We start from the raw sequence: 12,350 nt of genomic DNA on the forward strand, positions 1-12,350 counted from the left end.
CATCAAACCACCTTAACCTACCTTACTAGCCACCGGAGATGATCGCGCCCATCACAGGGGGACAGAGCAGCACATCGAACAGTCCAGCCCACTCTACTGTGGCCTGCCCATCACCCGGGCGCCGACAGCAGGCCGAACGCACAGCACCAGTGCGTGCGAAATGATCCATCTCACTTTTTTCGCCAACGGTTGCCAATCATTTCCGGAGGCCCCGCTGCCGTCCAGCAGTGCTGCTGCTGCTGCTGCTGCTGCTGCCCGCCACGCTTGCTTGGGACCTAGTCCGCTGCTGACGCGCGCGCGCGCGGTGGACGGTAGATGGGTACCTCCCTGTACGCACACGCAGCTAGCAATGGGCGATGAGCGACGAGATGAGCGATGCGATTGACACGACGCCATGCCCTGCCATGCCGATGCCGATGCCGACGCCGATGCGCGCAGGCTGACTGACAGGTCAGTACCACAAGTAGGTATGTAGAGCTAGCCACCTTTGGCAGCCACCGGCAAGCAAATTCGGACTCATCAATTGCGATTCAGTAGTCTTGACATGACAGAAGCAAGGCGATTTTGGACGGACTGGACTCAGGAACAAAGGCACACGATGTGGGCGTAGGTAGGTGCTCGGGATGCGCGGGCTGCTGCGGGCCTGGGCTCTGCATGCAGCTTCCCGGTCGATCTTTCTTTTGGGGTGGGCGGGCTCGTGTGGTTGGTTGAACACGAGGCCTACCTACACTTTGTTCCTCCAGTCGCATCTTTTCTCTTGCCAACTACTAGCGACGTTGTTTCTTTTTTTTCGTCGAAGCGCTCGTGCAGGTGCGGATAACGCATGTGAGTACAGTAGATGCATACGGATGCTGCTGTGTGAGTCGCGTGGTTTCAAGGCTTGTAGACACCCGGTTCTTGCATGAGAGAGCGAGATGATGGCAGACCACGTGTGGCGGTTCTGTACATGTGAAGGGGATACAGAGGGCGGGGAGGGGGCTACCTAGGAAGAAGGTATGTATTTAGGCTAACTGGACCATTTTTTCGCTGACTGGTGGCTGCAAAGAGCAGGTGGATAGGCAATCGGGAACAAGGTGAATGACTTCAGCTTCCTCACGCAGCATAGCATGCATAGCATAGCATTCCAATCAAGGTTCCATGTTGCTGTGCCGTCCGTCCCTCTCGTGGCCGTCGTGCCATGACGTCGTCACGATTCCTTAGTCAGGCGGGTTTTTGCGAAAAGCTTCCAACTTTTTGGGGAAGCTCGAACGAGGAACTACGACAGGGGCAAGAAAGCTTGCGGCAGTGCCTCGAACGGTCCGAGTGGCTCGAGTCAAAGAGTCAGGCAGAGAAGCTTATTCCCACAGACGTTTGCGCCAAGTTCGGAGGCGAGAGAGACAAAAACGCGGGAGGGACTGCGTCTGTGTGATGACTAACGACAGGGGTAGGATGGATGGTACTCTACGCATCGGGTGAGGTGCAGACCAAGTGGAATGGAGGCGGGAGCGAGTGAGTGACGGACCCAGCCACAGCAATGGAAGAGGGGTTCGTGCGACCAGAGCAGCGCGTGTAGAGGACAGGGAAGTGGACGCAGTCTTCAGGGGAGCTGGAGATGGGAGATGAGGAGAAGCAGCCAATGGGACTCGGCGACGGGGTAGAGGCATCGGAGAAAGACAGTCGTGATTCTCTTCTGCAAGTCGTCGCACTGAAACGGCCATGGCCCATGGTGGAGAGCGGCGTTCAAGGCCCTGCAATTAATCTCGTCGCTCAGCAGCCAGAGCCAGAGCCTAGAGCTCGGCGCACACGCCAGAGCTGTCCTGGTGTTGAAGGGCCCTGAGCACCTCAATCTCATGAATCAGGCCACCACGGGCACGCCCGCTGTAATCATCAATCGCACAGAGCCAAGAGCTGGAGGTTTTTGTGTAGAAGTTGTCAAAGAAAGAATACCTGGAATCGTGGTGGAGAACAAGAGCATGGCTGTGGCTCGGTTCCAAAGCGTGATAGGCGGCCTGGAGAAGTTTGTGCAAAATATAAATAGGAATCCATTGTCTCTATGCCTGTGCGCCACAGCGCCGGAATCATCTCAGGGCAGCTGAGGATGAGGACGAGGGAGAGGATAGACGCTGGCCGGTCAGCCTGACGGACGCTGTAGTCTGTAGATGATTGCAAAAAGAAATGCAGAATCATGTCTTGTCCAACTCCAAGGCCACCGAGTCTGGACTCGCAGTGGACTCGCAGTGGAATTCGTGGTGGAGCTGCGCGTCCCCGGGTGGGCGGCCTCCGCTGCGCCATGAACAAGGGCATCCTGCTCGCCTTCTCGCCATCACCTCTCCGCTCCCCCCAATCCTCCGTCGTCTTCCCTTTTCCAACTCTACCTTTCAGTTGCCTTTACCTTTGCCGCGCCCCGGCCCTGTGCATCTGTGCAACTTTACTTGCTTACCCAGTCGCTCGTTACCTCTTCTCGTCGCCAACGCCGCTCGTGTTTCCTTCCCTCCCTCCAGCTCCCTCCTTGCTACGGCCCTGACCACCCGAACAAATCCCCCGATTATAGTCTACCGCTCCTGCAGATCTCGCGCCAGTCGTGTGCCTGCGTCCGCTTCTCTCCGTCACCTCGTCAAGACTTCATAGGGGTGCCACTTGGTCGTCACAACGTCGCTACGATCTTCAGTCGAATTGTCTCCCTCCCGTACCCGCCACCATGGCGGTCTCTCGTATGCACTGCCCACACCCACCACCACCCTCTCCCCTCGACCGCTGACACTTCTCTAGCCATCGTCCAAAACTCGCTCCGCCAACTCTTCAAGCGTTGCGTTCAATGCCCAAACGAGACTCCCTCCTGCCCGGCCTGCGATGATGACGAGTACTGCTCGCAAATGCTGTCGTCGTGCTCCTCGTGTGCGTCGGCCATTTGCGTAAAGATGGATGGCTCCTCTTCCGACGGAGGGGACAAGGGCGGACCCAACGTTGGTGCCATTGCCGGCGGTGTTGTTGGTGGAGTTGCTTTCGTTCTGATTCTGGCCTTTCTCATCTGGAGATTCTACGTCAAGAGGAGGCGCGATGGAGAGCAGTCGGAGCAATGGTCGCAGATTGAGCAGGAAAAGGCCAACAACAACAGCGACTTTGCCATGCAAAGAGACGCCCGCGCTTCGACACACACCGTTGGATCCATGGCCTCGACCGTTCTGACCCGCGCTTCCAACATCATCCAAATCGCCTATATCCCAGGTGTCACGAACCGCTCCGCTCCCCAGTCTCCCGGCCATCTCGCTCCACCTGTTCCTCCGGTCCCGGCAGCGCACTCGCAAAGAAGCAGTCCAGGATCCGAAGAACAGCACTTTTTCGTGCCTGGCGACCTCCGCGACTCCACCTACTCTGGCCTGTCTGATCCTCGCACTAGCTACGGCGCTCGCAGCAGTGTTGCTACCACCATCTACCGCGACAACGCCGTTGTGTCTCCCTTGCCCGCTCAAACCATTGTGCGCGGCAAGGCTGCTGTAGTGAGCGTGAAGTCAAGCAATACCAGTTCCCCATCGCCAACGCCTGGAAGCACGACTCCTCCGGTTCCCGCCATTGACTACGGAAAGCTTGAAGAGGAGGGCAAGGTTCAGACGCCAACGCCCAAGAGCAAATTCAAGATTCAGATGCCTCACTCTTCGGATGGCCCTAGTCTCAAGCCTGGCATGAGTCCATCCGGCTCGGTCAGGAGCTTCCAGATCGCCAAACCCAAGGCTCTGAACCTCGTCAAGGGCAAGACTTCCAACTCTTCACTGCTTAGTTCTGGAAGCAGGAGCGCCAGTGACTCTCTTTCCACGAACTCGACACCGTCAAAAGAGAGATCTGAAAACAGTGCCGACCGGATTCCAATTACATTACGTCCACTCACCGAGGTGTCGGTCACAGACTCCATTGAAACCGCACCCGAGGATCCAGTGAGCAGGATATCCGACGACTCGTCCGATGACGAGCAAACTCCTCGCACCAGGGCCAAGTTCGTCTCGACCCACCACCAGGAATCGGGCACGTCCTCATCCGCGTCGAGCGGGCTGCAAAGTCCGTTTGCGGATGCTCAGACCGGCGAAGAAACCAAAAACAAGGAATCCGAAAGCGATTCGGGCCGAGCAAGAAGTCCTTTTGGTGACGAACACGCGGTCAAGGATGACTAAGGAGGAGTAAAAGCAGGCACTTTCATTTTATTCAGTTGACGGGCGCCGGGAAGAGCGGAGTGCGGCGTTGACATGTTTTACTTCTATACGGCCTGGATACCGGCCCCCACCATTTTACCACATGTTGCTTCTGGACACCCTCAAGACGGCTGGCTCGCTCTCACGGATCTCGAGGCACAAATTATACGTCACGACCACATACTACGACGAGCTTCGGGAGCGACTTTGAGCCACGTCTGTCAGCCTACCAAGTCTTGTCTTGGGGGCACCCCTACATAGCTCTAGGCCTTGTCAAGGCCATAGCCGTTCTTTTTTACGATCATATCTAGTTTGGTTCTACGGGAGGATTGCGATTGAACTGCCACATACCACTACCCCACCTTTCATAGGTCTTTGATGGACAGAGGCGAGGAGCGAAAAGATCTTTTTGTCAAGTCCCACTTTCCTTTTCTATGTAGCGGCCCACTGTGCCGTGAATGTTTCATGGCTTTTGAAGCGCCAAGGAGGTCTAGTAATGACTAGTCCAATTTTCTACTACCTTTCTTTTGCATGTTTCCTTTTTCCCCTGTGCCATGATGTTTCATCGACGTGCCGTGCCGACATAGGGCGAGCAGTTGTTGATAGGACAAACAAAAGGCTTGACCGTTGCACCAATGGTGTTGTGGAGGGGACGTGAGACGGCGGCGGCTAGTGCCAGCGCTGGATTTTTGGGCGGACGAACGTGTATCACGGCAACGCGAGTGGTGTTGGGCGATCAACGGCGTAGACGTGTTTCAGTTGTCACGCTGGGCGCAGGCACCCGCAGCTCCGGGAAGCGTCAGCCTTACGCGACACGACACGCCCCCGATCGCAACCCCCAGTCCGTTCCTGAATCCTGCCAGTCGCCGAGTCGTCGTTGGGGACAGAGTCAAGTTCGTTGCTGACTCTCACGCCTCTTGACAAGCCCGTCTGGGGTCAACCAGGTAACTCTGTTCGCCTCCACTCGCGCCCAAAATGACACCTCGTCGACCCCGACGCCATGCAATGACGCGTGCTGTGCGACCAGCGACCGGCAAAGGGCAGAACACACGGTGAGCTGGCTGGCACGCCACTATCGATGCAATGCATCCACTATGCACGGCATTTTGGACTAGTCTTGGGCGTGGTGGCGCGTCAATGGTGTAGCGTTGGGCTCACGGCGGACCGGCTCCCGTCAGTCAAGTCAGGCTCGTTGAAGGGATGACCACGACAAGCAAGAGGAGGGATGCTGGTTCTTTGAGATTGGCACTCCATCTCTCGATCGTTTTGCCGTGCTCGAAGCAGCAACTTTGAGCACAACTAGTGCTGACGCAGCAATGCGCGTCGTCGCTCACGTCCGGAGAAAGCGTGCAGCAAAGCAGCGCACTTTGTCGTGGAGGGCCGACCATGCTGTGGACGTGTCTTTGGTCACCGACTACGAACAGGGACAGCATGAGCGCGTCGGGCGGTGGTGCAGTCGCTAAGTCACCTTGTCACTATTTCGGATGCTGCGTTTGACGTTTACATGGTGTATCCGCTGCGACAGCTCGTTGGTTGGCTCTATTAATTTCAGACAGCCTCCGCTTCTGTGTCGAAACACAACAGCACGCCGTTCAACCTTCTTTCTGGCTCTTTGCTCGGTCCGCAGAAAAGAAATTTATTGCCTTTGCCCATTGGATGAGTGCGCCCAGAGTCGGTCCTCCAATATTCATCCTGTCGATCAATCTCTGGTTTTGGTCCTGCCTGGTGCTCTGATATCAACATTTTGTAGCCTTTGCATCCTTTTCTATACCAATCGTTGTTTGCTGTCACCACACCACGGTCCAAATGGCGACCTCTGTAGCTGCAAACGCGGTGACGCCGCCCCGTCGCCAGCAGCATCACTACATGAACAGACTGGAGAACACCAATCAGTTCCCACCATACAACTCCTCAGCATCCTCACCGGCCACTGATACTGGCACGAACTTTGGTACTTCCCCTCCGTCACCGTCAGAGGCCTCGACCGCTCCCACGTCCTATTCGCCTTCCGTCGACGGTTCTCCATCCCCCGCTTCGAACACCGCAGCCAGAAGACCCGCCCAAACCCCTGGGCATCATCGCATACCGGCACCCCCTATCCCCCTTCTTCAGCCAAGCCGCCCTGCGCCTGTTCCATCTCGAGCTCAGACTCAACTGTCGACCGTACCAAAGGACTCAAGAACTTCGCCGCCTTCCAAGAATGTCGAGCTTTCTCCAAAGGATCCTTCTGGCAAGGTGGCATGGAGCGACCGTTCACGCAGTCGGAGTTTGTTTGGATTTCGCAGTAGTCGGAATCATTCGTCTCGCTCATCATGGGGAAGGTCTGCGGGCTCAAAGAGCAGCAAGGGAGAGCCTCAGCCTTCGACCAAGCCGTTGTCTACCAGCAAAAGCTTAGGAGAGGTTGAAGCAAAGAAGGCTGCTCAGATGCGACAGCAAGATGAATACGAGACAGGACAGATTTCCCACGATGCCAGAGGCGGAAACACACCCGAAATTCCAACAAAGTCAGATACTCGAGCTGGCCCCGAGACCTCGCCTAAGAAAGGCCACCGCAAGCGTTGGAGTTTGGCCACGGGATACAATGCAATTTCAGGTCAAAATGCCATGTCCCCTGCTCCAAAGCCATCGTCTTCGACGTCCCACCGCGACAAGACTTCGACCTCTGTGAACCGAAGCTCGAGTTTCTTTTCGAGCAACCGCAACGCTGCTCCGAATATTGCCCCAGCCACCGGCACCATCACGCCCTCGACCAGCACTAGTAGCCGTGGACAGGCTAGCGTATTTTCACGATCTCATACGCGTAGCAGCAGTGCAAACACGGCGGCTACCACGCCATCCACGATCAGTGGACGAGATATGAACAGTTCGACCGCTGCTGCTGCCGCCGCCGCCGCTGTCATGACGAGCCCGACGGGTTTCACAGTTGAGCCCGACAGCAACCCGACCCTTCATACAATGCAACCAGAACCGCTCAACATCTCTGGGAGGAGTGCCATCGTCCCCGATGCTCCAGACACACCTGGTCGAACAATGATGCCATCTGTACCATATGCCGCCACTGGCATCAATGCTGCGTCGTCGTCAACCACTTCTCTTACCAGTGGAGGTGGCAGGCGTTTGCGCCCTCGTGGGTTCTCCCTGACCGGTGGAGGTGGCGGAAGCTCCTCTCCGTCAGCTTCGGTAGGCCGCCTGGGTAGTTTGACTGGAGGATGGACGGCCGGATGGACCAGCGGCAACGGTTGGAGTCCCAGTGGATGGAGCAATGGGCTTCGAGCAACAAGACAGGCTCCGGGATCGCCAGTGGGAGGGTCTTGCACCGCGAATCCAGGAATTGTCACTGGAGCAGTGTCCAGCAGCGTCGTCAACGGTTACAGCGATGAGAGTCCGAGCCCTAGCGGACGTGGTAAGAGCAGGAGGGAATTGGGAAACGGATGCGAACTCGACAGGAGACGTGATCGCTCGAATGGACGACGAGGCCGCAGTAACAGTGCCACTCCACGACCTTCCCCTGGATCAACCACTTCGCTTCATTCTAGTCCAAGAAAGCCTTCTCCTCCCTCGGATTCATCCAAACCTTCTCCCAATTCTTCTCCCATTTCGAACACTGAGGCATTCCCACCTCTAAGCGCGAATGCCTCGACCACGACTCTCACCTCTCCCACGTCGCCTGGGTCTAATCTCAACAAACCATGGCCTCCACTTCCTCTTCACCTCCGCCGCCGCCGTGCCAGCACGCCCGCATCGCCATCTCGACCGCGTCCGCTTGTCGCCGGAGCTACCGTTCCCTTTGCCGACCCTCCACAGCCTTCAGACTCGGGAATCTCGACTACGCGTACAACGCCTTCGAGCAGTTGCCGAGCGACGCCGACACCGCAAACTCCCCTTCCGCAAACTCCCATGTCGACCACGTCCGTTTCCACTACCGGGACTGACTCCACGATCCGCGCCAATCCACGCGATTCGCAGTCTTCTACGTCCCTTCTCTTGCCGAAGAAGAGGTCGGACCCGCAGCCTGCCACCCCCACGGCTTCGCAATCGCACCCGTCTCCACCCAAGGCCGCTACCGTGCCGCCCACTGGAGCGGGAATGAAGCAGCCGCCCCGACGGACGTCGTTCTCGTCGCTGGCGGCTCGTGAGGCGCGGGCGTCGTTCCAGAATAGTCGGCGCGCTGGTAGCGACGGTCCATTCCAGAGCGGCAGCTCCTCTGGGGTCAGTGGGTTCTCATGGAGGCGTACAAGCGTAGATACTGCCGCGCGTCAAAACAAACCAACCACTGCTCCTGGTTCTCGGTCCGCGAGCCGCGGCCGCCGCTCCATCAGCGAGAACCGCGGCCGTGGTCCCAGCAGCGGACGTGCAAGCGACGATAGGGGAATCGGCGGCGTCAGGCGAGACGGGAGCACGCGCACCGTGCAGGCAGCTGTGATGCCGGCGTTGCTGCTGCTGGGCACGGAGCTTTTCACGCCAGGCAAGCGGCCGGAGGACGTGGGCTTTGGCCGCGCTGTTGCGGCGGGTGGTGCGGTACGAGGAGTCGGCGGTCCGGGCAAAGCGGTTGGAGTCTTGGATGTCGACGACTTGGACGACACCGAGGACGAGGCTGGCGACGTGAAACCGCAGACGACGGCGTCAACCCGCTACCATGGCCATCACCACACGACTTCATCGTCCTCCGGCCTCTCCTTCTCTCACACCCCTCCGCAATCGACGCCCCACTCGCGGTCGCAATCATCATCGCTATCTTACCAGCCGCCACCGCCGTCGTCCTCGGCCTCGTCGGCCTCCTCGCCACACCTCCCCTTCTCCATGCCGAGCAAATCACCCTCCTCCTCCTTCCCACACGCCCAACCAGCACCCAAACCGTCCCTCTCCCTCCTCCCCTCAATCCCGCAATCCCTCCCGCAAACGCCCTCCCCGCTCCCCTCCAATCCCTCCTCCCACCGCACCTCGCAGACCCACTCACACGCCAACTCGGCGCCTCTATCCTCCACCACAGCGTCTCCCCGCCCGCCCTCGCACGCCCACACCACCTCGTCGCCGACGCCCGCCGCCGCCGCGCCCTTCGTCAGCCGCCTCGACCCCGGCTCCACCTGCCCCTTCACGGTCGATGCGTCGAGCGGCCATTTTGACTTGCCCGGTTCGCAGCGGCACGGCGAGCCGTTCCGCCGCGCGAGTTTGAGTCCGCCGGTTGCGGGTGTGAGGGACCTGGGAAGAGAGGGCGATTTGATGGCGGGTATGGAGGCCGTGTGGCGGAAGTGGGAGGGTGCGGTGGCGTGACGGGGTTTTGTATAGCTGTTGTGACGGTTTTTTGCGGGTTTTGTTCTGTTTTTGAATTTTCTACCTTTTTCTTTCTCCTGTTGTCTTCTACCATTTCTTTTGTATGGTTGTCGGCCAAAAGGTCGACTTTTTGATCTCTTGACATTTCCGTGCTTCATTGTCGGCCTCAACGCCGCAGGGGAAAACAAAATGGATATCCACAGTCTCTACTCAGAGCTGAGCGCTGAGTGAAAGGCTGAATCATGAAGGTGGAGTTGGGATTGAGAAAGCGTGAGAGCAAGAACAAGATACAATGTTGGGCGGAGAAGAGAGCAGGGAGGTCGTAACTCATTGCGAGCGTGGTAAAAAGGAGAGAGCAACGATGCGAGAACACGTAGCGAGCCAGTTGGCGAAGTTGGCGAAGTAAGAAGAGACCAATCCTAAGAAATCTTGTCAAACTCCGACACATTCTGGTGCAAGCGACAGAAGCTTTTGTGGTCGTTTTGGCCCACCATTCAAAGAAGTCTGCGGCGGGAAAACCGTCAGGACGACGGCAGGAACGACGCTTCCCAGTTCTCACTTGGGTACGCCATCACAATCTGCAGAAACCTCATGCCGTCCATGCTTCCCACCTCTCCCTTTCCTCAGCACAAGCTCATCCAAGTGCGAAGGGCCCAAGTCAGCACGCGCTTCTTTTTCCTCATGGCAAATGCCGTCTCAACAGTGAGATGATGGAAAATTGCACAATCGGCAGCGGAGTGAATAAAAGTCGCAGATGAGCCAACCTCGTTTTTTAACATTCTTGCCGCAAGATGTCGTTCGTCTGGCTGTTGTTGACCCAGCCATATTGCTTGTTGTGGAAATTCTCCAATCATCAGTATCTAGACACAGGGTTTGTGTTTCGAGGCTCGGTGTTGTTGTGCTTTTTTCTTCTGGATTCTGCACAACCACACTACCAACGAGACCGTAGATATATATATTTTTTCAGTCTACTGGAGTAACCCCACTGACATTAGTAGCGAATAGTGAGCAGTAAGTAGGAAATCAGTCTCTCCAGGGAGAGTTTCGACGTCGTTGAAAGCGGTTGAACCAATGGAGCCGTCCGATGACTTTACCAGATTCTTTGAGGGTTTTTTTTAGCATGAATGTACATAATGTCGTGAAATAACTTCAAAAAGCTCTTGAATTCACTTTTTTCTTTTTTTGGCTCATCGTCACATTGCCTTGGGTGGATACGTATCTTGGCTGAACGACGAGAGAGAACAAACAATTCAATGTGCGCCCATGACATTGTTTTCTAGTATGTGCTGGTACTGACTAGTAGCACTAGGTGACCGACATTGCCTCCTAAAAAAAATTTCTACATTGTATATAGCCCAGCCAAGTTCTTGAACGATTACAGCTGCCATTCGCTGGAAACGGAGCAATCGGTAGGGTGCAAGTGCAAGGTCCAACTGTTTAGTTACCACTTTGGCTTTCTATTGAATTGCTGGAGCTTGTGGACATTGCTACGTTTGGTAGACCGTGTGGAGAGCACATGGCCAGTCACAGATGGAGCGGCACTGTGGGCGATGAAAGATATTCAACTTGAGCCCAGCTTCCAGTTGTCATGCACGCAGACAGAAGCGCTTAAATACGCCTTGTGGCTATCCATCCAGAGAGAAGAATTCTCTCCATGTCTAAAGCAGCAAACGCTTGAGCACTCCACGTCTCTACATATTCTTAACTTGGAGACGAAGATTCTTAGATTGGCAATCTCTTTCATCACCCACCGTGGCGGGCAAGCTGGAGAGAATCATGCGGTCCTCCGCCTATCAAAGCGCAAAGTACCTTTACTGGGAGCAGGGACGGCGTCGATCCGAGGGTCTGGAGACCTTCTCGACTATACATACAAGGTTGGAGAAGGGCAGTCAACGTCGAAGCTCAGGGAGCAGTCATCCAAGCAGGTCAAAACGCATTCCGAAGTCTTGAGAAACGCAGGGCGGCGTCAGTCTTCGGGAAGCGATGGGGGGCGGTGGCGGCTCAAGGGTCGCAAAGCAGCCGGATTACTGCAAGAGGATCCTTCCGTGAGAAAGACGACTGCCGTCGACAGCTCCTCCGGCAAAAAGCAGAGAGGTTAGGCGACAACGACATGGCACGACCTCCTCCGATGACTCGAGGACCCTGGCAGCGAAGCCGATTTCGGGAGTCGTTGGACAATTCAATTGACAGACATCAGACCACGGCAGAGGCGGTGGTTCCATTGTTTTTGTCTGCTGATGCTGGGCGACACACAGGTTGTAGAGGTCGCCAGCATTTGCGTTTGCCCCGTCCTCCTCCACTTGTTGTCCCCTTTGCTGTGCCGTCGGAGGCGGGGGAGGCTCGTGGGCCTCTGAGCGGTCTGGCTGGCGGTGGTCCAATCTCAGCGCTGAGATTTTCATGACGTGATGCTTATACGCTGCGCTTCACGATCAACGACGCTCGACACGGCCGGAGGAGCGAGCTTTTGTTGGTGTTTTGTTTGGATAGCGACGCTGTCGGGTCTGTCGTCTACAGGCAAAGAACACATGGTGACGAGGCTGGATTCGACGATACAATTCTCAGGCAGTCAGATGGCGTGATAGATTTTGGCTGGCGCAAATCGCGGGGGGAGGAAGTGGGGCAGCATGAGGACGTTGGAGGGCAATTGAGGCTTTGAGCGAGTGACCGGGTCGGGATTAGCCTCCCTATTTCCGCTGGTGTGCAGCTTGATTCAACGCTCCACCCGCCCAGAGCACTGTCAACATCATCCCTCAACATCATCAGCTGCTTGGCCTTGGATGCATGCGATAACCCCGCCGTTTTGGGTCTCCCGGCTCTAGCCATCATGCAGCCCTCGACCCAAGATAAACTATGTGGACGATACCAATCCGCATCCCTAGAGCCACCACCATTCCTGGCCGGCGCCGCTCAACAGTAACA

The 12,350-nt window shown here is 56.6% G+C and overlaps 5 protein-coding genes across 5 annotated transcripts; all 5 read left to right on the forward strand.

Annotated features, from left to right (window-relative positions):
* The first annotated feature begins 194 nt into the window (after window positions 1-194).
* Window positions 195-1,053, forward strand: BKA78DRAFT_316791 (uncharacterized protein). Its single transcript, XM_066888653.1, has 2 exons — window positions 195-467; window positions 535-1,053. The coding sequence occupies exon 2, from the start codon at window positions 624-626 to the stop codon at window positions 903-905; it is 282 nt and encodes a 93-aa protein (XP_066743422.1). The 5' UTR covers window positions 195-467; window positions 535-623; the 3' UTR covers window positions 906-1,053.
* Window positions 1,054-1,929: 876 nt separating this feature from the next.
* On the forward strand, window positions 1,930-2,697 carry BKA78DRAFT_151170 (uncharacterized protein). Its single transcript, XM_066882940.1, has one exon. The coding sequence runs from the start codon at window positions 2,155-2,157 to the stop codon at window positions 2,605-2,607; it is 453 nt and encodes a 150-aa protein (XP_066743423.1). The 5' UTR covers window positions 1,930-2,154; the 3' UTR covers window positions 2,608-2,697.
* On the forward strand, window positions 2,616-3,743 carry BKA78DRAFT_151177 (uncharacterized protein). Its single transcript, XM_066882941.1, has 3 exons — window positions 2,616-2,690; window positions 2,749-3,476; window positions 3,527-3,743. The coding sequence occupies exons 1-3, from the start codon at window positions 2,678-2,680 to the stop codon at window positions 3,551-3,553; spliced, it is 768 nt and encodes a 255-aa protein (XP_066743424.1). The 5' UTR covers window positions 2,616-2,677; the 3' UTR covers window positions 3,554-3,743.
* A 4,003-nt stretch (window positions 3,744-7,746) lies between these two features.
* Window positions 7,747-8,292, forward strand: BKA78DRAFT_316795 (uncharacterized protein). The gene has a single exon (XM_066888654.1). The coding sequence runs from the start codon at window positions 7,792-7,794 to the stop codon at window positions 8,248-8,250; it is 459 nt and encodes a 152-aa protein (XP_066743425.1). The 5' UTR covers window positions 7,747-7,791; the 3' UTR covers window positions 8,251-8,292.
* A 2,520-nt stretch (window positions 8,293-10,812) lies between these two features.
* Window positions 10,813-11,683, forward strand: BKA78DRAFT_151189 (uncharacterized protein). The gene has a single exon (XM_066882942.1). The coding sequence runs from the start codon at window positions 10,982-10,984 to the stop codon at window positions 11,528-11,530; it is 549 nt and encodes a 182-aa protein (XP_066743426.1). The 5' UTR covers window positions 10,813-10,981; the 3' UTR covers window positions 11,531-11,683.
* The last annotated feature ends 667 nt before the right edge of the window (window positions 11,684-12,350 follow it).

Source organism: Phyllosticta capitalensis, assembly GCF_038381095.1.
Source record: "Phyllosticta capitalensis strain CBS 128856 chromosome Unknown BKA78scaffold_6, whole genome shotgun sequence".
NCBI classification, from domain to species: domain Eukaryota; kingdom Fungi; phylum Ascomycota; class Dothideomycetes; order Botryosphaeriales; family Phyllostictaceae; genus Phyllosticta; species Phyllosticta capitalensis.

Bases quoted from the DNA above. Each gene is read 5' to 3' on its own strand.
- BKA78DRAFT_316791 (XM_066888653.1), top strand. From the start codon at position 624: ATGCGCGGGCTGCTGCGGGCCTGGGCTCTGCATGCAGCTTCCCGGTCG.
- BKA78DRAFT_316795 (XM_066888654.1), top strand. From the start codon at position 7,792: ATGCCTCGACCACGACTCTCACCTCTCCCACGTCGCCTGGGTCTAATC.
- BKA78DRAFT_151170 (XM_066882940.1), top strand. From the start codon at position 2,155: ATGCAGAATCATGTCTTGTCCAACTCCAAGGCCACCGAGTCTGGACTC.
- BKA78DRAFT_151189 (XM_066882942.1), top strand. From the start codon at position 10,982: ATGAAAGATATTCAACTTGAGCCCAGCTTCCAGTTGTCATGCACGCAG.
- BKA78DRAFT_151177 (XM_066882941.1), top strand. The intron at 3,477-3,526 runs GTGAGCGTGAAG...AACGCCTGGAAG, and splicing joins TGCGCGGCAAGGCTGCTGTA to CACGACTCCTCCGGTTCCCG.